We start from the raw sequence: 13,907 nt of genomic DNA, 5'->3' as shown, positions 1-13,907 counted from the left end.
TTAATAGGGCTCAGAACCCTAGCCAGGGGCTAGGGCGCTCTGCTCACAGAGCAACTGGGAGGTGTGCCCCAGGTGGTGGAATGGGGTACCCCTGGCGTGTTACATGCTGGGGTTGTCAGGCTATAATACGGAAAACCTGACCGCAAACCATAGTGGTGCACCGTGTTGGGAAAGATGCCACGTTCCTTGCACGTTAAAGAACCATACTATGGTATTCTCCGGGAGTAGGAACCATATGGCTCCGCCACAAGAGGCTAAATTACCCGACCCTACCCACGTCTCCCAATTTCCAGTGGCGATCAAAATTTGTCGAACCCCATTGTCCTTGTCTCCCATCCCTTTTTCATTTCATCATTTCATGTTCATTTTATCATCAATTTCATGTTCATCGTCTGAATATAGCTGAAATATTGCTGCTCGGACTTCAAACCCCAACAAACAAACAAACATTGTCCCTAGTCTTTGTCCCTGTATCATGCTCATCGATTTTTAATAATGATCTTGCTTTAACTTAGAATACTATTACTTATAACTATCATAATTACCACCACAACGTTCGTCGGTATTATCTCCACAGTAGTCGTCACCATTTATACGTATCTCTTGTACACACAATTTCTATTTCCGTATTTAAATTGATTTGAACTACAGGTTATATCAAACAAATGAAAAAAAAACAATGATACAGTGACGTTTCTTTCATGTGGTATATAACAAGACAAGATAAATACGCTTTTAACCTATTGATGACTTTTAAGTTGCTAATCATACGAATGGTTTTTTTTTAAATGCTTCCCAATAATGAAAACTGCTATTGATATTATTTCGTATATTTTTGTATGAATTTGTGTCATGTGAATTTCACGTGAAATGCACGTTAGTTTCATGTGAAGCTCGATTGACGTGAATTTCACGTGACAAATATTTGCCTGTATACTTGATGCTAGTGAAACCTGTCTAAATCAAGCTCTGACAAATCCAAACACTTGTCTAAATCAGACACTTTGTAGCCTCTTTATATCAAATTATAATCTTAATATAATGCATGTATGCATGTAAAAATTGTATTTTCGGTTGTATCGAATTATTATCCATGGTGATGAGGACAATGATTTCACATGGACCCATGGGTTCGCTGCCTTTTGGCTGCTTGAGAGATTTTTATAACAGGACAAAATTAATAAAATTGTTTACGATCGTCAAAAATATGGGATCTTTAAAGTCCAAAAAGGGGATAAATTTAACTGTTGCCAATTTCTCTGACCAATGGTAATTTTTGACGCGAACACAAATAATATAATTAAAAGGCCATTTATTGAATGAAATTCATACATGATTTTTACAGACAAGGATAAAAAATCCGGCCAAGCGTCGCATCGGTAATCTGCATTGTAGCAGGTTCCGTCGTTACATTCCAACTCATCGGAATCACATCCTGTAGAATTAAAGACTATAATATAATCATAAGAAGAAATCAAGAACAAGTAACTAGAACATCAGAAATGCAAGTTCATATCTGTAAATTAAGAAGCTTAGTTTAAGTCATCAATTTCATCGTTTAATAATTCCGATTTTTATAGTTTATTGATTATAAACTTAAACCGGATGTAAAATGTAACAGTCGTATCGTGCTTTACCCTCTGTAACAAATATGTCTTGCCTCCGTCTCGTTTGATTGATCCTTTAGCTGCTTTCTCTACTACTTCATTAGGGAGACAACTGGCTACCATAAATATGACGGCAGTAACTGATAAACGAAATTTTCTATTGGTTGTCACGTTGCATGCTGTGTTTATTCTGTAAAAAGACGAAAATAATTTTACATGTACATGTATCATGTGTATATACATGTACATGTAGTTATTCGGCAAATAACACATTTTCACTTCCGCACATTCACCACAAATTCCCGAAACCCAATAAAAAGAAAAGAAGAGTATATAGTAGAGCTTGACAAGCCACGATTTAGGTATTTCCTCCCCACATCTAATACAAGGCATTACAAACATATGTACATGTTATATCGGAGGAAGGTTTCATGTATACGTTACTTTCGCTAGATTAGACATACATGTACACAATACGATTCAAATGATACAAAAATCCTCTTAAATAATAAAATCTCTACAGGACAAACAACACTCCTCGAAATGTAAATAAACCTTTTATACTATTGTCCTCAGCCCAAAATACAGCTGTCTTCAAGTACTTGGCCAATAAAATTAAATTTGAACAGCAAAAGTAATTCTGACTGGGATAAAACATTTACTTTGATAAAAATATAATGGTACGAAACTTCTTAGAATGGCTTGAATACATTAACGTTTTTACCCTGTATGACATGACTAATTAAAAATTATCTAACAATGTTAAGGTCTAAATGAAAGCTTGCTGATATTAATACATGTACATGTGTATGCATATCTAAATAAACGGTGATAATATTTTATTAATACATTTGATTACATTATTGTTTTCAGATTCTGATCTGAACCAAACCATGTCACTGACAAGATATGTTAACTCCATTTAAGTATCTTGCCTTGAATAATCCTTAACTGCTCGGAGAACTGCGCTAAATTGACAGGAACATCCTTATTTATAGTTGATGTTGGGGAAAGACTCATCGTCAAGAACAATATGGAATAATTGATTCTAAAATGATACATATTTTGTCAAAAATAAATCGATGGTCAAGTGTGCAGTTTACTTTTGAAAACGCAAAATATCAGTTTTAAATTGTACTTATTTCAAGACATATTAAGAAGGTTAAAGGTAATTAGTTTAATCAAACAACATAATACATTAGCGTATACGCAGTAGTTTAACACTCACCGAACAAGTTCGCGCATCAGTTACTGTTTTTGTACATATGTTTATATTGTACTGCATGTATGTATATTGATGCAAAATATACATTCACAATTTGGAATGTCATTATTCATTATCTTTTCTCTTATCTGTTTTTATATATTTTTTTCCTTTTCCATATTTCTCTCTAAATTACAGTTTTCAATTACCGTTGTCTCATTACTCATATTTAATTCTTTTCTTTTTCTATTCATTTTCTTCATTTATTTTTTTTATTGTTTTTAAGTGGCACTCCAGCTAAGAAGCATGCAAAATGTGATTCATGGTTGGAAAGCCTACATATTTTTATTTTTGATATTTTGTTTAAAATTTCATAGTAAACAGAAAGTAACATGTGATTTTTCATAGGAGATAAAAATTATATAGAATGCACTGTACATTTCAAAATTAAGGGAGATACCTCTGTAAATGACACTCAAATACAATAGAATCTATTGGATTTTTAATGTTGATAAAAAGCAGGCAGATATGAATAAATTATTACACAATTCACAATACAGACCCATAAAACAACTTAATTACAAAAATAAAATATGTACCCTTTTTGGGGGTGTATCACATTTTTCAGATTTTGCATGATTCTTACAGACATCTACTTAAATAATGTAAATATCAAATTAATATTAATGTAAATCCTGCCAAAATTGGACCGTCCTTTCGGTAGGGTAGTCGTACCATGAATACAGGGAAGAACTTCAATGCTACGTTCTTTACAAAACTGTAAAATCTGCCTTTGTTTTATAACAAAGAAAGAGGAAAATAGTTGCCTTACAGCCATACATGTACATGTATATCTCTTTTAATAATATATATTTTTTTAATTTAGTAGATATAAGGACACGATCATTAAAACGAAACGTGCATTCATAATCCAGGGACAAAAACAAACAAAGAAAACACGTCATACATAACAAAAACTAACTAAAGGTACCAGTATCGTATTGCATATCCTTGAGCGGGTGTACGTCAAAACATGGATGCCATAAAAATATAGTGCATTTTCTTTTTGCCTCTTTACAAACTAATGTTTTGTCAAAAGACATGAACAATGACTTAAAAAATAGAGCAAACATCACACTGTAAGATGAAGAACTTTTTTAAAAGAAAATCTAACATAATGTCATAAAAATGTTCCACTGAAAAGGTTGGTTTGGTGAGTGCAAAACGAAAGTGAAAGTAGGGAAAATGGCTATTTATAGTTCAAGACTACTTTTCTGTCCAATCTTCGTGGACTCACCCTATTTTCTTTGTGGGAAATTATTTTTTCACATGTCCTTAGAAATGCTACATAAGTGAAAGTTTTATTGAATCAATTTACATATTTTTTTTAAAAATCCTAAAAATATGCACTTCACTATAGAAGTCTATGGGAAAATTAATACGATACTGAGACCTAAAAGAATACACACAACAAACTTCGGAGGATAGAATGGTGCCTTTGCTTTTTTAGCAACATTCGCCGATCGGATCATACACTGTATTATTTCAAACTACGACAATTCGAACAAATATGTAGTGTTAATTCATGGAGGAGGGAGAAACTTAAGGAGAAGAAGGCAATGCGTTTCGTCGGTAATTCAGTATAAATACTGTTCAAGTAGGACAATTTTTAAAGGTCGTATCGTTTAGCCAGAACAATTAAAAAGCACACCTGCAAATGATCGCCATAAAAACAAAATATATATGCATGGGAACAATTAGATGTTGCAACAAAGTTAGTATTGAAATAAAGATTTCTTTATTAAATGTCTATGCGTACTAATTTTGTTTAAACATTTCTTAAATTTATATTCCTGAGAAAGACATATATTTTTGCAACTGCGCATTTCTTAAAGTTGAACGACTTGTAGTCCTGTATTGATATCGAATGAAGAGTATGCTGCATGTGCATACTTTCGTCATATGAATTGTATGGTTTCACGTTCTAGGGAGTATAGTGCTTTAAAACTGCAACTATCTGTGGTTTATCTACGTATGTGCGAACAGTCTACGTTTGGAAAGAGGTCGTGAGTTGTTCATTATTCAAAGAATGGTGATACAAGTAATTTTTTTTAAAAAATGTACTTGCAAAATAAGATTGATAAAAAAAACTAGAAATTGCCCCTAACGGGACCTCTGCAGCAGCCTGTTGACTTTAATTCCTGCCAAATATGCACAATATCTCAAAATAGTAATCTAACACTCCATTGAGTTTTTTAATAATCCTGCAGTTCGTTCAGGAGGAGCTTTGGAGAACGCATCAGTCCAAGTTTGAAAAATTCCTATACACGTAAGTTCCAACGGTAATCGTTTCTACAATATTTGTTCAAACATAAATTCTTACAATATGCACATCCAAATAAGGTAAAAACACCCGATTAAGTCCCATAACAATCCCGCTAGTCGTTAAGAAGTTGCGGACAAGGCGCAAGACTACTAAAAAATGCATATTAGTAAATTCAACAAACTGCAATTTCTACAATTGATGTCCAAACATAAACTACTGACAGTGCGGACATCACGATGTGGTTATATTTATTTACGTCTGTCAAAGTTTCATGACAATGATGAAAAGCTTAGAAAATAATTCGGACGGACAGACAGGATGAAACTTACATATCCGACAAACTTCGTGTGCGTGGACTATAATGAAAAAAATATACCAAAATTCCTTCAAATATACGGTAGTGAGAATAAAGTTCATATGCTCAATGTGAAAGGTGGCGAATTTTTGTTGTAAGGAATCAAACCGAGTAATACATACATGTATACATGATTCTTTATTGTACCTGTAACGATACAATATTAAGCCCGTACGTATACAGCGATCCTTTTAAAAAAAAGTAATTGACACTAAATACGTAGCTACAAATCGAAACTGAAATAAGTATAAGATACATGATTGCATTCATTTATTATACTTCATGTCAATTGACTGAATTCTGATGGACACATATACAATACGAGGGCAATATTCTGCTCTATCACATGTCTCAGAAGGCGATAGTTTTTTTGTCTAATAACCCTCTCGCGAAAAGCTAAACAGCTTCCGGTAAAAAATAGGTACAATTTCAATCGTTAACTGATGTAACGTCAAATAATAAAGGAAATTCAGTAGACGTTCAAAGATTTTTTAAAGTTATAATGCCAAATTTTACTACGATTTTTTAACCAAACATTTCTAATTGTATTGAAAAATGTATATACATGGCATTCTTGACCTTTTTTGTTTTTGTTTTTGTTTTTGTTGTTAATTCTGCCTCGTAAGGACTTACAGTAACAGTCTGATTAAATAACTGTATTACAGATAAAAAAAAAAACAAAAACAAAGAACAAAAAGCAAACAAAAAAAAAACAAAAAAACAAAAAAACACCACACAAAATCATCTTCTGTTTTTAGAGCAGGGAAATGGTCGATCCATTGCCGATACATTGAATTAAGTTCACAGAAGAGGGTGTGATCCACAGTTGACGTTTACTGTTTCCAATGAATGCAAACTTGAAAGAAATAAAACAATTAAAATGAATGATTGATTGATTATTGGGGTTTAACTCCTGAGCAGCAATATTTCAGCTATATTCAGGCGATGAATATGAAATGATGATGATGAAATGGAAAAAAAAGGATGGAACACAAGGATAATGGGGTCGACAAATTTTGATTGACGCAAGATAAAAGGGAGGAATGGGTAGGGTTGAGCAATTTAAGCCTCCTGTGGCAAAGCGCAAAGATTCTTATTCATATCGAATACCAAAGCAGGGTTCTTTAACGTGCGAGGAGCGTGGCATCTTTCCTAACACGGTGCACCACTATGGTTTGCGGTCAGGTTTTCCGTAGTATAGCCTGACAACCCAGCATGTAACACGCCAGGGGTACCCCATTCCATCACCTTGGGCACACAATCCAGTTGCTCTGTGGGCAGAGCGACTAGCCCTGGCTAGGTTTCTGAGCAATATTAAGTCGCCTTTTACGACAAGCTTAGCGCTGCTACAGGCCTATTCTTTTGACACCCGGACTCGAAGAAAATGAATATATATTTACAAGCATACGAAACTGGTTTTCATTACTTTGAAAAAGAATGACAATGGAACATTCAGGATAATAAAATGAATAATATATAACTAAGAGGGAGATAGAGAGTTTGTTACCCCTTGAAAATACATTGCCCCCTCGACTAGCCTCGGGGTGACGATTTTTTCGGGATAACAAACTGCTCTAACACTCTCTGAGCTATATTATATTTACATACTAATGAATTATATTCATGTAACACACTCAATAGTTTTAATATGACGTGCTAGAAAGCTCTTTAGACCACAGCCATGTTAAAAAAAAAGTGATAAACACATTACCAACATTTCTTGCAACACATGGGCTGCATAAACAATATAAAGAAACGTGTCTTATTATAATTCAAATAAATCAAGGAAACTCCATTTTATCATTGTTTTCCAACGAGCTGGCAATTTATTTCGTTTTTTGGTTTAATCCCTCGCCATCGCTCGGGGGTAAAACAATGTAACATAATTGGTCAGCCAGTAAGACAATGATAAAATGGAGTTTCCGTGATTTATTTCTGAAATACTAGTAATCTTGAAATTCAACTTTCTTTATCTGTTTGTAACAATGATTAAGTTGCCTTTGTAGATGAGTTAATTGTGTTGTAAGATTTCAGTTCTGGTGGACCCAGTGTCGGATCACAGAGAAACGGGAAGTTCGGGCGTTGAAACCTTTTTCCCCCTTTTTTCCCCTTTTTCGAAAATTATGTTAATTTGGGGTATTTTCAACAAAATTTGCAAATAATAAATTTCGCGCCCACTTTTTTCTCGAAGTCTTTTTTTAAACCTCTGGATCCGCCCAGGACCAATATGCTATGTCTTCAGTTGTATTGCATGAAACGCTTGTAATACATCGAGCCACAGGCCATGGCATTGCCAATTGTGAAGGCAATACTTGTACCTGTATCGTTTCCCATAGTCAACCAATTTACCAATCTTGCCATCTGCCATTTATTATGTTTTTATTCATTGAGGAAAGTGAAGCGGGTCTACATGTGTCCGCGTGGTAATTTCTCTGGTATTATCATGTGGTACGTATGTAATATCTCTGGTATTATCATGTGGTACATGCGTAATGTCCCTGGTATTACCATGTGGTACGTGTTTAATGTACCTGCTTTTACCATGTGGTACATGTGTAACAACAATGGTATTATCATGTGATACGTGTGTAATGCCCCTGATATTACCATGTGATACGTGTTTAACGTCCCTGGTATTACCAAGTGGTACATGTGTAACAACTCTGATATTACCAAGTGGTACATGTGTAACAACTCTGGTATTATCATGTGGTACGTGTGTAATGTCCCTGTTATTATTATGTGGTACGTGCGTAATGTCCCTGGTATTACCATGTGGTACGTGTTTAATGTACCTGCTTTTACCATGTGGTACATGTGTAACAACAATGGTATTATCATGTGATACGTGTGTAATGCCCCTGATATTACCATGTGATACGTGTTTAACGTCCCTGATATTACCAAGTGGTACATGTGTAACAACTCTGATATTACCAAGTGGTACATGTGTAACAACTCTGGTATTATCATGTTGTACGTGTGTAATGTCCCTGGTATTATTCTGTGGGGTACATGTATTGCACTCTGGGCAAATGAATACCATAGTTATAGTCGTGCTTAAGCCAGTAATTTGAAAAGCTCATTTAATGATAACAAAACAAAATCAGTTTAGTTTTTTACTATATTTGTTTTATTTATGCAATATGTATATTCATGAAATATAATCAAACGAAATTGAAAACAACAATTGATATCAATTGGCACTGTTTCACGTATTGCGTTTGGATTAACAACAAATAACTTTAACAAGTGTAAAATCAAAGTAACAACCAGACTTATATATATAAACACAAACGACTGATCCTTACATAATAGAATATAATATATGTCCTGAAAATGTTAACAATAAAAACTGAATACCAACAAGAACAAAAATATGCAAGCAAATCATTATTTATAATTGCATAAGTAACAATTCATAAACCTTGAAATTCTGAAATTTGGTTACTAAAAAAACGAGTCCTTAAAATTACCACCTTCCTATGACAATGATATATTTCACATTATTTTCATAAACAAATGGATACTATCTTTGTTAGGTACATGTATTATAGTACATTCTTTTTTTTTTTAAATTTTCTACATTTTTTTACATTACTAAAAGACAAGAAATGGTCACATATAAACAGAAGTTAGGCAACATGGTCAAGACATATACGTACATGTGTATCTTGTGGCAAAAAATGTACATTGTACATGTATATATATAAAAGAAAATTCAAGCATACATGTAGAACGAGAATGGAACGGAAAACTCCTCCCCTCCAAAAAAAGAACATTGTTTCATTACATGTATAATGGAGCATGACCATTTGTTCACTATGTGAAAGATTTATATCTCTGTGTAAATTGAGGTAATCATGTTTTATCAATGTGCTTTTAAAAATTAAACAAGGATGAACCGTGTGGATCAATCCTAACCTCTTTACTCTTCCGTCAGTCATTGTAAGTGGTCTGAATTATTCTGAAATTGTCTTCAATCATTCTGACAGAATCGTATGATGCTATAACACGTTATCAAACTTCTAACGAGGATTTAAAAAGTGGATCTTTGACATTTCTAAACTCAACGTGTTTTATATATTAAAAAGCCATAAAATCTGCAATATACACATGAATACATGTAAATAACAAGTAAAATATAAACTTCTAAATAAACAGCTAGAAAACATTTCCTGTAAAATATAAACTTCTTAATAAACAGCAAGAAAACCCGTTTAACCGAAATAAGAATTTTTTTCCTAAATAAAACAGATCACGAAATGATGTGGTTTTACATATGAAAACCCGTTTATCTCCAATAAGTAAAAGCAGAACGTATCCAGAAACTAAAAAAGGGGTATATATTTAAGATCAACAAATTTGAGGCTCCTTCATGCCAATATACATATAGTTTCGCGTATCTTTCAACTGTATACTTTCAACATTTCCGGTTGAAGTAGAACGCTACTAAACACTACTTGTCCATTTGTCAACAGCTTGTAGTTAAAACCATCGCTAATCATGACGTTCATCTATTAGTTTGATCGCATATTATTAACCGTTGCAACTTTAACTGGTATGCTCAATTACACTTTGGATATAACCTTTTTATTGTGCTGATTGATGATCATGTACGCCTGTCTGTGGGACATCCATCTTTACAGGCAATGGGGAAAAGAAAGGGCAGTTCGGTATTTCCCCACACATGTGCATCAAAAATATGTTGCTTGGGCTCTGAGTCGATAACGAAAATGAGGCTGAGTTCATGATGGCGATACACGGGTCTATCAACCGTCGTTCCGCAAATACTTTAAATTAGGAACGTTTTTACGGTACCTTTCACCCGTGCACGACAAATCGGACATTTGCGCAAGGCCGGAGCACAATCTGCGCAACATACAAGATGTCCGCACGGAAGAAAGGCTATGCTTGCTTCTAAATCGAGACATACCTTACATAAACGTTGATCACGAAGCTGTCGGTTTTCTTCTAATAGCTGTTCAGTGTCTGCAAGATAAAAAGAAAATGAGCGTCAATATACATGTACCTATAATGGCATTGATTAGGAACAGCCAATAATTCAACACATCTCATAATACCCTGCTTATAGGTGTAGTAAATTCGTTAGTTCAATTGATTGATTGCTTGATTGTTGGGGTTTAACGCGGTTTCATCACGGTGGACCATTATGGTTTGCGGTCTGGTTTTCCGTATTATAGCCTGACAACCCCAGCATGTAACACGCCAGGGGTACCCTATTCCACCAACTGGGGCACACATTCCGGTTGATCTGTGGGCAGAGCGCCTAGCCCCCGGCCAAGTTCCTGAGCACTATTTAGTCGCCTTTTACGACAAGCTAAGCGCTGCTGCAGGCCTACTCTTTTGACACCCGGCCCTGCACGGGGCTCGTTAGTTCAAAGCTTTACACCTCTGTCTGTGTTAATATCAACGCCGTTATGCAAATTAGTATAGTACATTTGTACATCAGAAACAGCTTTGCAGATTTGAAATGAGTAGTGCTCATGCCCTGTAAAGGTTTTTTCCACATCCTCTGTAGCAAAGCCTTTAAGCTAGCGGAGTGAAAAATACATTTAGTTAGCCAAAAACGGTTACAGGTCTGCGAAGGATATTGCACCCTTCGGTCCGCGTCGTCTGATTATGATCATTTCGAAAAAAAAGATTCATTTTGTTTGAGCGCTGTAGCAAAGGTCGATAATGAACAAGCACACATGTACAAAAACGTACATTTATGAAATGATTTAAGAAAACAAGTGTTTACATATTAATGAAAAGAGTAACTGTAATTGTTGAGGAATGAACCGAAATATGTATGCACACGTCTTCATTTTAAATTTAATACATGTACCGTTTGTCAAAGGACTATGTTTAGGCTTACATGTACAATCTTTACTCTATGTGACCAATTAAGCAAGCAAGATACATGTATTTCCTTAATTTTGCTAACTTTGTGTCATGACTTACATTGAGAGTCAATACAAACAATCGAATGAGGCGATTATGAATGATCAGTACAATTAAAACAGTAAAATCATATGTAGCTTACCATCCAAAGCAGACGACAATTCATTACTATTTGAAGTTTCACCGAAAGCTCCCTGACTTGAAGGCTGTTGTAATGAAGATCTTTTCTGGTTTTCCGTGACTGAAATTTCACTTTTTATCGCATTTGTTGATTCTAGTGTATTTTTGTCTGAGGTAGATTGGGTAGCAGAGTTTCTCTCTAAAGCTAGTCCTTGTGTGGTAAGGCTGGAGTAAGTTGATAAATTGCTCCCTTCAAGATTCTCTTCTAATAAAACCGCCATAATATCGGTTGCCGATATCGTCGTCTCTATCAAATACCAAAAGACAAGTTTTATATAAATGCACATGTAAGAGTACAGTGACGTATAAAACTTTAAGGTTCATGCTCGATGCATTTAGAAATTAGATTGAATGTATTTAAAAAAAAAGATTAAAAAAAGAAAATTGTGATAAGTTTAAACAATCATTCGTACAATATTAAAGGAACAAACGGGCTAACAGATACTTATCCATGTATACATGTACATACAATATCTACATGTTATATATTATAACACATATAAAGTTTGATATTTTTGATTTGTTGATTTGTTGGGATTGGATTTTGACTCATATTATCAGCACCATCTAACTGTATCTGTATAGTATCTGCAAATTTTACCTAGACTCATTTTAATAAAGTTGAAAATAGTGGAATGGCATATTTTCCATTTATCAGTTAACATGTAACAGATATATTGCTGCAATGGAACTTACCTTTTTTTGCAGTTTTGAGTTTTTCCATGGCCTGTAGAACTAGATCGTTAGTGTATCCCATCTCAAGTACTGATCTAGCAGCAACTGTTTCCAATGGATTCTGGCCGCTAGGATTGCTACTCGCACCGTTTGTCATATTTTGATTCTGGTTGGTTTTAATCGAGTTTTGCATTGATAAATTGTATTCTGTGTTTTCTGTATTCTGATGTTTAGCCTGAAAGAAAAAGGAAACCAATAAGTCAGGAATCAAAGCAATATTTGTGATCTAAAAATACCTTTAAGTGTTAAAAAATGAAGTGAAATTAAATTTTGGCAAAAAAACAAAGGAAATGGTAAATGATGGTATTTACTATAAAGCCTCATGGGCATGTGTTTCAAAATGAAAATTATAGTATAATGATTTTCGTGTTTCCTACCGACAATTAAGGAAATTAAGTTTTACGGATTATAATATTCGTACATGTATATGCATGTATAAGATAAACAAGTACATGTATGTATTTCCATCGATAATACCTACCATTACTTGTTGGTGTTTTTCTTGCACAACTCTGATAAACTTTGAACCCTTATTTTGAAGTAGATATGCACATTTCGGAAACCATCGGGCGTGTTCTACCCATGGATCATCTCCAGCTTCCCAATTCCGAAGACCTCCACCACAAAAGAAGCACCGTGTGTAATCATTATATCCAGCGTAAAGGAAACCAGCTGTAGCCATCATTTTCGGTGTCTGGTCTAAATAACCAGGCCAGTTTTGGTAGGAACTGATTCGCACCTGAATTGGGGCATAAATTGGATATTTTGGTTTTTCTGAATTGACACCTAAATTGTGTACGTCTTCTAGATCTTCGGGCTTGCAGATATTTGAAGCAGCCATAGATTGGTTTGTTTGCGTTAAGTCATTTTCCACTGATGTTTGAAGTCCGGTGGAATTCACTTCTTTCGGTCTGCTCGTGGTATCCACTTTTTCTGGCAAATGACACTGAGTTACTTGTCTCATTCCTTGCATTCTCATATTGAGAACAACACGCTTCAACGCCATTTTGTCTTTGTGTTCCTGTATTTATGTCGGTTGAACTCTGCGTCGAATTATTTTTTATTTCATTTTGTAGGTCATTGACTGTACATGTAATCGCGGGATTGTGTGTATCTCCGATTCCTTTAGGAATCTGCCCAATACAGTTGTTCTGTGTGGTCCCTGTTTCACCCTTTTTATCACCAGTTCGTGTATTCTGTGCAATACTTGTATCCATCTTTTCCATTGAATTTCGTTCAGAGGTACCCCGATAGGTCCCATGTCCTTTGACAGTTGACACTGTAGTTCGAGTAATATTTTGAGGAGAAACGTTTTGTAAATGGGGACAGTTTGGGCTTAATCGCTTATGGATTTTTAGTGGATCGTCGCCTGAAGTCCAATTACTATGACTAACTCTACACGCATAACACATTACTGTATCAGATGGTCCCGTAAAATAAAAACCTGCCGATGCAAAACGACTGGAAAATATATTTACATGACGCGGAAACGTACTAAATGACGAAAGACGTAGCAAGTTATTTGACATTGATTCAGCTACCCCAATAGTGCTCCCGGAAGAAAGACTATCAAAGTAAGACGTGAGAGACACA

At 34.7% G+C, this 13,907-nt stretch overlaps 1 protein-coding gene across 1 annotated transcript; it reads right to left on the bottom strand.

Moving 5' to 3' along the window:
* Positions 1 to 9,257: 9,257 nt before the first annotated feature.
* LOC148598555 (baculoviral IAP repeat-containing protein 7-like) lies at positions 9,258 to 13,462 on the bottom strand. The gene is made up of 4 exons (XM_088561682.1): positions 12,796 to 13,462; positions 12,276 to 12,489; positions 11,542 to 11,826; positions 9,258 to 10,484 (listed from the first exon to the last, which is right to left on the bottom strand). The coding sequence occupies exons 1-4, from the start codon at positions 13,318 to 13,320 to the stop codon at positions 10,288 to 10,290; spliced, it is 1,221 nt and encodes a 406-aa protein (XP_088417808.1). The 5' UTR covers positions 13,321 to 13,462; the 3' UTR covers positions 9,258 to 10,287.
* Positions 13,463 to 13,907: the final 445 nt, after the last annotated feature.

The sequence above is a fragment of the Perna viridis genome, chromosome 14 (genome assembly GCF_037379345.1).
Source record: "Perna viridis isolate PV_CMFRI_1.1 ecotype Kerala chromosome 14, ASM3737934v1, whole genome shotgun sequence".
Lineage (NCBI taxonomy): Eukaryota > Metazoa > Mollusca > Bivalvia > Mytilida > Mytilidae > Perna > Perna viridis.
Note: the sequence above shows the minus strand (reverse complement) of the source record. Positions and strands in the feature narration are given on the sequence as shown.

Coding starts and splice junctions, on each gene's coding strand:
- LOC148598555 (XM_088561682.1), bottom strand. CDS start 13,320: ATGGCGTTGAAGCGTGTTGTTCTCAATATGAGAATGCAAGGAATGAGA. Junction 12,490..12,795: donor AAAAACACCAACAAGTAATG/GTAGGTATTATC, acceptor TTTTTCTTTCAG/GCTAAACATCAGAATACAGA. Junction 10,485..11,541: donor ATTGTCGTCTGCTTTGGATG/GTAAGCTACATA, acceptor TTTATCTTGCAG/ACACTGAACAGCTATTAGAA.